Source organism: Lipotes vexillifer, unplaced genomic scaffold, assembly GCF_000442215.2.
Source record: "Lipotes vexillifer unplaced genomic scaffold, Lipotes_vexillifer_v1.1 scaffold1383, whole genome shotgun sequence".
Lineage (NCBI taxonomy): Eukaryota > Metazoa > Chordata > Mammalia > Artiodactyla > Lipotidae > Lipotes > Lipotes vexillifer.
The window spans coordinates 539,629-552,101 of NW_006797683.1; the positions used below are offsets into that span (position 1 = coordinate 539,629).

The 12,473-nt window shown below is 45.7% G+C and overlaps 1 protein-coding gene across 2 annotated transcripts in view; it reads right to left on the reverse strand.

The window, feature by feature from the left end:
• Nucleotides 1-287: 287 nt before the first annotated feature.
• The window catches only part of TACC1 (transforming acidic coiled-coil containing protein 1), a 54,137-nt gene continuing 41,951 nt past the window's right edge, over nt 288-12,473 (reverse strand). For both annotated transcript variants that reach the window (XM_007469774.1, XM_007469773.1), the window contains 7 exons: nt 9,049-9,174; nt 6,419-6,495; nt 5,002-5,045; nt 3,629-3,789; nt 2,757-2,863; nt 1,741-1,861; nt 288-681 (listed from right to left, as the gene is read on the reverse strand). In XM_007469774.1, coding sequence (XP_007469836.1) covers nt 613-681; nt 1,741-1,861; nt 2,757-2,863; nt 3,629-3,789; nt 5,002-5,045; nt 6,419-6,495; nt 9,049-9,174 — 705 coding nt within the window. In that variant the 3' untranslated portion in view covers nt 288-612. The remainder of the gene's footprint in view (nt 682-1,740; nt 1,862-2,756; nt 2,864-3,628; nt 3,790-5,001; nt 5,046-6,418; nt 6,496-9,048; nt 9,175-12,473) is intronic.

Consider the following 12,473-nt stretch of genomic DNA (forward strand, 5'->3'; position numbering starts at 1 on the left):
TGCCCTTCTGTAGAGAAGTTCTTATTTGATTATGCTTCAGGGAAAAAAAACAAAACAAAACCCAGCAGCATATATAAATATGCGTGCGTGCGTGCGTGCGTGCGTGCGTGTGAGAGCGCGTGTGTATAAGTGGGTACTCAACTGGAAGTAACAATAGGCCAAATTCTCTCCTCAAATAAAACCACTAATATTGAAAATTAAATGTAAAAGATGAAATAAATTAAAAAAAAAACCAGACAGGTGGTGGACAGGATATGGTCCCAAATAGTAACCATAAAATCATACACTGAACACACCTGGGGTAAGTAAAGATGACTTTAAAACAAACCAAAGATAAAGAATCCCGCCCAGACTGGGCAGCCCGTCTCACTGAGCCCGACAGGTCGGTCAGGCCACTCCTTCAGCGGCTGCGCAGTAAATCCTCCAGTGGCGCTTCCCGGGTGGGTGCGTCGGCAGCAAAGCGGGACAGGCAGCGGTAGGTATGTGCTTTTGTAAAGTTCCGTGGGTTTTTTTTTTTCTCTGCAAAGGGGCAATTATTCCTGGATAAGGCAAGATAATCGTGGTCACGAGAGAAGCAGCCAAATGCAGATCTGCTGAGCTAATAGGGGAAACTCAGTCCGTCTTTCCCAGCTTTGCAATCAGCTCGTCACAGATTTTCGTCAGTTCTTCAATTTCTTGGTTCTGAAAGATAAATGATGTGATGATGCAGTCTGTGTCCCGAGATAACGGATCACAGTGAAATAGTCCCCAGACTGGCTATACTCCTCCCTAGGCACCCCAACTCAGTGGTTCTTAACTTTTCTACATCAGAAACCCTTTAAAGAAAGGAAAGCTCTATACCTTCTCCCCTGAGAAATGGTCCTGTGTTCACAAAGTTATGCTTATTTTGAGTAGGGGGTAAGGGTAATTACTGGCCCTCTGAAGTCTGTCCTTGAAGTTTGTCAAACTTCCTTGCTATCATAGGAATTACTTGGGGGTATTTGTAAAAAAAAAAAAAAAGTATCTGGGCCTCACTTGATCCATGAGCATCCCCAGGGACCTGAGATTCCAGAGTCTAAGTATCCTAGGGGCCACTGTCTTAGGGGTTATCAGGCGCCATGATAAAAACCCCTGCCCTGGCTGAATGGATGCCACAGGCCTGACAACATGATTGGAGACACAGTAAGAAAAACACTAGAGGCACAGAAAATGAAGTCTAAGAGTCACTAATTAGCAAGAGAATGGGGATCGTTGTCACCACAGGTTTTTACTTCTGTAGCAGAGTTTCTCAACCACATCTGGGCAGGGCCAGTCTTGGTGTGGGGTGCATCCTGTGCACCATAGTGTGTTTAGCAGCATCTCTGGCCTCTACCCACTAGATGCCTGTAACATCTCCCAGTCGTGACAACCAAATATACCCCCAGACGTTGCCAAATGTCCCCCTGGAGGGGAAAATTGCGATGAAGGGGGAAGATGGCTTCACATATTATTTTACAGAAAAAAACAAAACAGAAAGAGAAAAACGGTAGCTTCGGAGCCTAAGCGTTTGGTCCTCTGAGCTTCAGTTAATGCAACCTCCTCTCTGTACCCTGCCTGTGGCCAGGTCCCACTAATACACCTGGGAGTATCTGTTGCCACCTGAGTCACTTCCCAAAGGAGCTGGAGTGAAGCGTCTGCGCAGAGATAAGCCCCTTTCATCCAGATGATATGGGAGCTGCAGCCGAGGAGGAAAAACAAAGGTCTCGGTGGGTCCCCTCTTACCTTCTGCTGAAGGGCCCTTTCCAGGGACTCCACCTTCATCTGCTCTTTCCGGAGCCCCGCGTGGAGAGCGGCGCTCTCAGCCTTTGCTTTTGTTCGAACCTGAGCAATCTCCTCATTGGCTCTGTTTATGGAACGAAGGGACAAAAAGCACATGGTCTGTCATCAGTCGTGGCTCACGATCGGGATGCTAACCGCTGACACCTGTGACACAGAACTAGGAGAACTGACTCCACCATAGAGGAAAAAGAGGAATTGGTGAGCTATATAATTCAATTTTAATTTATAAAAATTCAATTTACACACAACTGCTAAGGAGATTTCCATGATGCAAACCAATGGCACAATCAACCTTAAAGGCACACGGGACCCTTCAACATTCACATGCCACCAGAAAACAGAATCACACGACAGTTTCTAAAACAATCTTAGATTTTTTTTAACCCAGTACAATAACAGGTAGGATCTCTGTGGATTAACACAGCCAATGAGTCAGGATACTAACCACTGGCATCTATGAAACACAGACCTATAAGCGACTTCATTAATTAAAAATCTCCATTAAAAAAGGAGATTCTCACATTTAAAAAATGGTAATTATGTGACATGATGGCGCATTAGCTAACTCTATGGTGATACGTATGTAAATGTATCAAATCAGTGTTGTACACCTTAAACTTACACAATGTCTTATGTCAATTATAGCTTAATACAGCTGGGGTGGGGGGAAAAGAAGGGGAAAAAGGACGTCTGGAAGGATAAAAGAACGATTTCCTGGGGTGAGGAAAGAGGTGGGAACCCATTGGGAGGGGGAGAGAGTGGGAGGGAGACACTGTATCTTTTTATTCTTTTTAATGTCTGAACCTTGTGAAGAGTCCACCCATTCAAAAAACTAAATAAGACACCCAGGTACACACAAGTGCAACCTGGAATTGCAAAGTAGCAATTTTTCTTTTTTCTCATCTGTCAATCTTCCCACCACATCACGAAAAGTGAAATTCTCATGCACAAGCTCTCACTTGTCCAGTTTTTCCTCCGCGTGGATCTTCAGGGCCTGGTACCGCTGCTCTTCTTGTTTGACTCTGGCTAAGTAATCCTGAGCACACTTTTTCAAGGCTTCTTCATTCTGTTCCCAAGTGACAATTTAAAATGAAAGAAACAAGTCATTTTGTTTTCCTTCTACTAGTAACATACCACATATCAGGGTTTTCATTTAAAAAAAAAATGAAAAAACCTAATACATTCAGATGCCTCCAAATAAGACTCCATGGTAGTTTGAAACAGGCACAAATAATTCTCACTGAAGAAACTGTAGATAACTTCATGTATTAACTTTCAAATCATACAGTAAGTTACACTGACACACCTGCTTTAGGAAGGGCAGATATTCAAAACTGAAGGGCAATCTGATCCCCATTTTAGACAAACCGGACAGTCATTTTTATGGTTAATATGAAAAAAAAAAAAAAAAGAGTGTTCACTGCTATAAATGTGTCTTAGTGACGGTGTACAACCAAATCAAATCAATATGCCCACTTACACTAAATTTGAAACTTTACACTTACTTTCTTCCAGAATATGCAGCCTGTATTTTTCAGTGCTATGGCTTGACTCCCTTTTACTTTTACTAACATTAAATTGGTGAATAATCAAAAAGAACATTTCTAGAATTCTCCTAAGTCTGAGGGTCCCACGGTTCTTACTCTCCGTGCCATACTCTGGTCGTGTCCAAGGCTTCCTGACCTGACCCAGGAGAGGAATGACCAAGACACGCCACCCAGGGGCTCCGATTCCCTGTTTCTAGGCCACCTGCACCTCTGGCACGTGCATTTGAAGACCCATTACCAAGAAGACACACCACCAGGGAGGCAGAAGGCAAAGGACGGGCTACCTTCTTGAACCCTTCCAGGACGCCTTTCAGGTTCTCGTATCTCCTGAACAGGTCGGAGAGGGACCTTTCCACCGAGTTTAGGTCGGCCAGGGCCTGCTCCTTCTCCATGGTCAGCTGCTGGAAGCTCTTCTGAGAGGTCATACTCGTCCTCTGCTCATCTTCTGTGAGTCATGATCAGAAGCAACGCACGTTCTCTCAACACACAGCACACAGCCGCCCTCCCGAGCCACCAGGCAGTACGCTGTGTCGGGGAACCCAGCAGGCAAGGTAACAAAGGTTCCACCCTCAAGGACTGACCTTCTGGCGGGGGAGACATGGTGACAGGTCGGGGCAGGGGAAACACAGCGGGGAAAGAGGGGTGAGCAGTCTCTGCGAGAGATGGGAGCGGAGACCCAGAGGAGCTGAGGGCGTGAGCCGTGCATCTACCCAGGCATCAGGTGATGCGGACGGCAGAAAATATCATCTCGCCGCCTAAGTTAACGCAGAAAGACCTGACTGACTTAGGGAGTCGGTCCTTACAACAGAGGCTACAAGAGATTCTAAATGCAATGCAGGAGGGTGAAGCGCTGTCCTTTTCTAAAGGCGCCGATGGGTCTGGCGCAGGGAAAGCACCACCTGCAGCGGAGTGAGGCCGCTGCACAGAGCAGAGATGTCCCCCGGGGGTATGAAGGACGAGGTGAGGCCGCCAACCCTGGTGCTGGAACTCAAGTGTCTGCCGTCCTCTAAAAGGAACCTAACGACAGTAATCCACATTATCTGCAGATTCCCTGCTCGCTATTTCTATATGTAGCCCCCAAATCAGTATGTGTGGTGTGCCCCCGGCCATTCGGGGACACGCGTGGAATGGCAGAGAACTGGAGTCACCTGCCGGGCACGTTCTCGGCTGAAGCTGGACAAGGCAGTGCTCTGCCTCGTTTCATACTGCAAACAAGTGTCCTTTTCAGTCTACTTAGGGCCACGTTTTTGGCATTTTTGTGCTTCCTGTTGAGGATTTTGAAATGGGCCCCAAGCCTAGGCTGCGGGGCTGTCTCGTGTCCTAAGAGCCACAGGGCTGGAGGTGTCTTAGGGGGAAAACACGTGTGAGATGAGCTCTGTCCTGGCATGAACTGGCATGAACTGGCCGCGAGCTCAATGTTAATGAGTCAACAGTATACCTTAAATCAGGTGTCTTTAGACAGAAACACCCATAAGGCAAGCTTTCCTGAGGATCAATGATTCAGTATCGGCTAATTCAGTGTTTGGGCAACTGCATCAACTACTGCAAATAATAAGAATCGCTTGTATCTCCGGGATGGACAAACTGACGTTCAGATTCTGATTTGAAGATCACCTTTGGATCCCATGGCTCATACCCTAGAAAAAAACTTCCTTACCGATCATTTGGGCAATGGTCTTCTCATACTCAGCCACAATTTTCCTTAAAGAAACAAACAGAAACTCTTATCAGAAGAGAATTTTATTAACAATGGAAGTTGGAGAAACGCTGCCCCCAACAATTAAACACATTAACATGTACTGACAAACTTACATAAGCCAGTTACCTGCTTTGGGGCTCTCCTTTTTTTACGCTTAACCTAAGATTTGTTAATGTTCAGAAAGGTTTTTCTTGAGATTTTGTTTAACAAGATTTTTGTTCTATTTATAGAAACAACTGCCTTCACCTTTTCTTTGCACTTGTGTGAATGACCCCAAGGCAATACGTGAATTTTGCTTAGAGAAGTGAATCTTTTACAAAATAAGTTAATGACATTCTTGGGGCTCTTCCTAAGAGACCTGACCCGATCGGGTTCAGGCTTACCCTGGCCCCAAACCACTCTTACAGGTAGTGGGTCCCCTGATTCAGATCCGGGTTTTATTTGATTGTCCTAATTCCAGAAGTATTTTAGTTATTCAAAGACGTTTAAAGATTGCCCTGTCGTGTTAACCTTTCTTTTAGGGAAGTGCAGTGCTTTTCTGATCCTGCTCCGTGACGGGTGCCCCTCCCTGTGACCTCATCCCCCATGGTGAGAAGTGACCACTCCCCCGCCCCTCACGGGTGTCGCCCATCACGCTGACCCTGCATCCAAGTTCTTACGATGGCTGCTGTAAGCTCCTCAAGGTCAGGGGCCGTGCCATCCTCCCCACCATGCCAGCACAGGGACTTACACCCAGTAAATGCTCAAAAAACCAAATAACACAAGAGCCACAAATTAGAGTGGACATATTTAAAGTGTTTCTTAATCACTCAAGTGCCGACTGCACAGTTTATAAATTATTTATGCCCCCCACTCTTTGATGCCATCTTTGGTTATTTCACAGCTCCTAACTCTAGGGAGTGAGCAGCAAAAATAAAAAGATTTCAGTGTAAAGTCAGTTTTGTTTCCTGTTAACATGCTTTTTATAATCTATTTCGTGGTTGTGAAATCTGAAGCTACCACGTATAATTCGTTTTAGAAATTATAGTGTTTCCATAATTGAGTATCTCAATAAATCTCTGTATTTCTGTTATTATATCAAATATCAAATGGATATTTTTGCACAAATTGGTCTTTTCAAAAGACAAGAATTATGTGCGTTCTGTTTATTTGCAATGTTCTGAACAACCCAAAATGAGCTACAGCATTTGAATACAATAACTGGTCTGCAATCCTCAGGAAATGACACCATCAGTCACAAATTAAAGTGCAAAGAGCAAAGCCCTCGAGTTCTCAACAGCTGGTTCTGTGTAAGCAAATACTGTCATCACTTCCTTTGTATTAAATCTAAAAATGCATAAAGGTACCCACCCCTCCCCCAAACCTCCAGTCTAACCTCATCTCCAAGACTTCTTGTCGGGTTTCTTCGTATTTTTTCTTCCATTCATTTGCTTCCATCTCTTTAGTGATTATCTAGATTATAACGGAGATAAAGCTTGGTTTTACCTACTCAATCTCTTGAATTTAAGACTACAGCCTGAAAACAACACATAACCAGGTCCATCTGAAGGCAGTCAACCTACATTAGGAATAAAAAAAACCTCAACATCTGTGTATAATGCTCACAAACACTGGGGAAATGCTCTCGGCTGCAGAGGATGCTGGAACGTGGTCACCAGGATGAAGGTGACCAGAACCTCTCCCAGGAAAGCTGCAAGTGGTTATTACCATCTCTGTAAACTCCAGCTCGGTCCTGGGTCTGGCTATCAGTCCAGAACCCTGCTGGGTCAGGACGCCAACAGCTGAGACATTTGTCTGGCAGAGACTCATCTTAACCAAGGGAGACGCCAGAGCACCAATTTAATTAGGCTGAGAAATGAAAATGCCACAAAATCAGAGCGGTGGAAGTTGGCCTGACCAGACAGTCTCATTCTGCAGAGATTTCGGATTGAGTCAGAATAGGGCCCCGAAGTTCCTCCAGGCAGGGGCATCCACCTCACCGTTGGCAAGATCTTACTCACCAGACCAGAACCCATATTGCTGCGTTTGGAAGGCTCGTGCTAACTGGAAAGAAACACTCTAAATTCACGGCCTCAAATGCCATTTGCCCTGCACAGAGCTCAGATGGGCACCTATCGTTCTCCTGTGATTATACTTCTCTGTGCTTCTTTCTAGTTGGTACAATCTTTATTTTGGTGCCATCAATCAGGGTCTCAAGAACTAGAAGCCAACCTGTCTGCTTCAGGGGATCAGGCACATCTTCGATGCAGCTGGTGGTCCTCTTAGAGTTTTAACTCTCAGGAGAAAGAAGAAGCCATTTTTCTCATTTACAGGATTTTGTAGGGGCCTCCTTACCACAGCGCCTAAGTTTTGACAACAGGACTAGCTGACACCCCTCATTACCAACTTATTGCTATGTTTTAACAGTTCGAAAGACCTAGGTCAGAGGTACTTAACCACTCTCATTATATTATAAAAATTAAGTCGCTACACCGAGGGAATTACCTTCTTAAAAAAAAGGTGGAATCATCAAGAAACACACAAAACAAACACATAAACTACAGCAGAGAAACACAACAGAGAAGGGAGGTAACTGACTAATGGTACCTAACAGTATCTTTCATATTTTCCAGATCACCCAGGAAAGGCCTAGCAGAGATCTATTTTGAACAGAAGATGTTCAATAAACACGATACAGGGATTCGAGAGTTGAGTTCTTTAATTAAAGAATGGATGAAGGGATTATAGGCATTAAGATGTGAGAGGAAGTCTGCTGGGGATTTTTGGGAAAGTCCTAAAAAAGAGGACTTTGCTCCTAAAGAGAGGTGAATGGCGAGAATTAGACATTTTCTAATGCTAGGCATTGATGTCTGCAGTGTGAAGCATGGAGCTGCAGCAGCCATCTTAGGACCACGAGGGGAGCTGACCTATGACATTGAAGGGGACAGGCCAGTACACTGAGGATGAAATGGCAAGAACTTAAGTCCCTAATGACCCAATTTGGCTGTGGGACACTATACAGATGTGAAAAAGAAGTAGGCATGCGGGCTTCCCTGGTGGCGCAGTGGCTAAGAATCCACCTGCCAATGCAGGGAACACGGGTTCGAACCCTGGTCCGGAAGATCCCACATCCTGCGGAGCAACTAAGCCTGTGCGCCACAACTACTGAGCCTACATGCTGCAACTACTGAAGCCTGTGCGCTGCAACTACTGAAGCCCATGTGCCTAGAGCCCGTACTCTGCAATAAGAGAAGCCACCGCAATGAGAAGCCCGCGCACCTCAATGAAGAGTAGCCCCCGTTCACTGCAACTAGAGAAAGCCCGCGCGCAGCAACGAAGACCCAATGCAGCCAAAAAAATAAACCAATAAAATAAATTTAAAAAAATAATAATAAATAAATAAATTTATAAAAAGAAAAAGAAGCAAGCATGCATTAAATACTAATATGGAATGATCACCATGATGTATTTTTAAGTGAGAAAAGCAAGGTACAGAATGGTATGTGTAGTATTCTACCATTTGTCTAAAAGAGGGAAGAAAAGATACATATATTTATAATTGCTTGTTTCTGAATAAAATAACTCTGAAAGGGAAAAAAACAAGAAAAAAAAGAATGGATGAAGGTAGGAAACAATGTTACATTCCTGCAAGTCTAGAATTTAAGAAACTTTTAGGCAGGAGCATATATCCTCTGTGAAATGAAGGTGCTGATTTAGTTACATATGTGGGTAAAGTTGGAAAAATGCGATATGTAAAAACTTCAGGGCTAAAAGATAAAGAAGTGTACAAAAGTTCTCAAGGATATTTCCAAGCGTCAGCTTTGCCCTCTGCATACCAGGAGGCCAGGAATCCAGCTCCAGCAAGGCGTTTTACAGGGAGCCCTTTATACGAGCTACAAGTGGGGGAAACAGGGACTTCCAGCCGGGGAGAAAGAACTCAAGCCAGCAGAGATGGAAGCTACCCACTGGCACACGGGCTTTACAAAGAAACGGAGCCAGAAGTGGACGCAGCGAGGAAGCCTTTACCTCTTCTCTTATCAGGGTGAGCACGGCGGTCTTGTCTGATTCACTGAGGCAGATGCCGTCCAGCGGGCTCTCCCCTCCACAGGCCACGGACACAGGGCCCTTCTCCCCCAGGGACTCCAGCAGTGCCTGTTGGGGGAGAGGGCACAGGTAAGACGTCCGCTCTTCAGCTTCTTAACCCCAAATATTCTACGATAACTTCCTCCTGAAGAAACTGATCACACCCTTTAAAAAACACGTTTGAAGGGGAAAAAACAGCAGGGGAGGCTTAAAAAGAAAACACCTAGTTACAGTACGATCTGAAGGAAAACCCGTTCTAATGAATATCAGGGAGGTCTTAGCTTCTGTTTTAACGGACGGCCTAGAGAAGTTTTCTTCTCATCCAAAAAGGAGACAGTCATATCATAGAGGTCAGTCACCGGACAGTCATGTGCATAAAAGAGAAAACCATCTGTGGTTAATGTCTCGTGAACCTGGGGATCTCTGGGGATGATGTGTTCCATGTAAATAAATTCCCAATAAGTGTCAACCTTTTTACATATACATGCTTTGTGTGTACTATTATTTGGCCACTTTGGATGGAAATGTTTCTAAAATGACTTTCAGGCCTAAGCAGGTAGAAATGGCAAATATATGTGAACTCTGACCCCACCCCGGAATGATTCAGTATCACAGGGAATTTCAGTGGCCCGAGGGTTGGCATGCGAAGACCCAGCGATGTTGTCACATGCACAGACGCCAGGGTCTGGGCTGCATTTCCACGTCCTGGGTCTTCCCTTCTGTCAACATGTCACCTTCTGAGGTGCCAGCTTGATTTTTGCCATAAACCTGGGTTCCCGAGAGCCACATTCAGTTAGGATTTTGTTTTTCACAAGAACGTGGGCTTTGTACCATTTTTTTTCCTAAAAGGCATTTTTGGGGGTTATTTCCTCCCACCTATGATAACTTTTTGTATAAATGGGGAAAAAGCTGATCTAATAACACCCAAAATGCCTGCCAAGGTGACCTGGGAATCTTTTTTTAAAAAAATTATTAGAGTTAGGGTTAGGATTAGGGAATAATCTTAATAATCTTCAATGTCAGCATAATTGATCAATTAGTTACTGACTGTAATCAATTGGGCTCTGGTATCTTGTTTGAATCGAGCTTGAACAGGAAGTCCAAGGTCAACGTAGACCAGTGGTTTTTAAACTTTTCAGGGTCATTATGGACACACCCTCTCTCTAGAAAATGCTCAAGAACATGCACATAATTTTTACCTAGATCTTCACCGCCCTCAGCCAAGGGTCCAATAGACAAACCCCTGGCTGAGGCCACAGAAAAGGGAAAATACAAAAGCCACAAGCTGGCAGTGCCCGTTCCAGCACCATCTGGGGGAGGCCAGCCCACCATGCTGACAGAAGCCCAAAGTCCCCCAGAAACACCTTCTATCCTGAGGGAGCTCCATCACCAGAGCCAGAAGCTACTAGGGGCCCAGCAGCCCTAAAAGGGCCCCCAATGACCCCACCCCCTGTACGAGTCCTTTTGTGTAGCCTCCTCCCCTTGAGTTAGGCTGGACCCAGTGACTCTCGTCTAAAGCACAGAAAGTGGTAAAGTCATGTGGTGTCACTCATTGACAAAGAGGCTCCGGCTGTGAGAAGCTCTGTGGAGAGGCCACGTGGCAAGGAATGGCCATCTCTGCCAACGGCCAAGTGAGACAGCTTGGAAGCAGATCCACCCAAATTGAGCCTGGAGGTGACCCCAGCCCTGGTCAGTACCCTGAGAGTAGCTAGGGAGAGACCCCGAGTCAGAGGCACTCAGTGAAGCTGCCCCAGGACTCCTGACCCAGAAAGGATGAGATTGTGATCGTCTGCTGTCTGTCACTAACACACTGGACATCTGACTCATCCCCCCACCTCCCATGCCACGATGCCCATCAAGACTCCTCCCAACCACCCCGCTTCCCGTGTAACCTGCCTACTAGGTCCAGCCCACACATTTGGTTCATCTCATTACATTTCCGATTCTAAATTATTACATTTTAAATCAGTCTTTTGTTTTTATTATCCTAAATCAGAATCCCTAAGACAAGTCAACTCTGGGAAGCTGGTCCCCTGTGCCTTCCGTGACCCTCACATTAGCAAGAGTTTGGGAAATAAGCCAAGTTTTCTTAGTAAGGGAAATACTGTCTATTCTGGAGGTCTGCATCTCATTCATCCTCGAGAGGATAAAGGAATTCAGTCCGCCCACTTGTTTAACGACTTCGCTCTAACAAATGAGGTGTCTGGAAGGGGCAGCGTTCCGAGCTGGAAGATCAGGCCTTAGATGGGGACAAATACACCTGGATGAGTGGCTCTGCAGCCGGCAGCTCTCCCGGCCACTCCTCTGCCTGGCCGGACGCCACAAGCCCCATGGCTCAAAATGCAACAGCTCTTATGAGAAATTTATAGCCGTGGCCTATTTTAGCTGCCTTTTCCAGTCCTCTAGGATTTATTTAGCTTTCTACATTCCGCAGTCCTTTATACTGTTTATGAAACAGCACAGAAAGCCTACAGAATCTACCATTACCAAAAACTGGCCTGACCATCTCTTCCTGGGCTGAGCAATCTAGTACGTGTTTAATAAAGATGCTAAACCAATCAGATCAACCACATCCTTCCAAAAGGGTCCTGCTTCACATCCCCTGGTCTTTCTCCCTGTCCCACAAAGCATTCACCCTTGAGGACCCACAAAGACCTGTCTACAGACAGTGGGACCCAGGGGAGTCTTGGCTATAAGTTCACAGTGAGCGCAGATGCCACAAAGTAATTCTCTGCTCACGTCCTTGCGATGAGAGAAATCAGGATCCCTAATCTGTCAAGCTCATCCCATTTGTCCTTGAACCTGTTAGAGCAGTGTCCCCCCTGCCACTTCTAACGGAGACACACTGGAAAAGCCAAGTGAACTCAACTTTTAAGAAGTTTAAGATTTCTTTGAAAAAATAGCAGATTGACTCCTAAGTGAAAGATGCTATAGACCAGCAGCTGAAAAGAGAGATGACCACCCTCCGATCTTAGTTACTTGGCCCTGGCCGCCCCCTGGCGCTAGGCAGAGACCGCCACAGGATTTTGAATATTGCAAGTTCTTTATGCAATGCTGATTCAGCGTTCTAAGGAAGGAGAAATAAATTTACTTCCGCAAGTTCAACTGGAGTTACCATTCAAAGATGACGACCCAGGACGTGGTCTTTGTAGGGAGCTCTGGAGACAAGGCTTCCCCCATCTTCTCTCCCGCTCTCCCCCAGCTTTCCCGCCAACGTCACGCCACCACACAGCAAGCAGCTCAGGGCTTTCTGGCTCCGCCTTGCACGTTACCCTTTCCCCGCATCTTCACAACCACCCTGCCGAGGCAGGGAGGTGGGGCTAACTCTGTGGATGAGTAACTGGGGAATGTGCAAGCATAACCGGGGT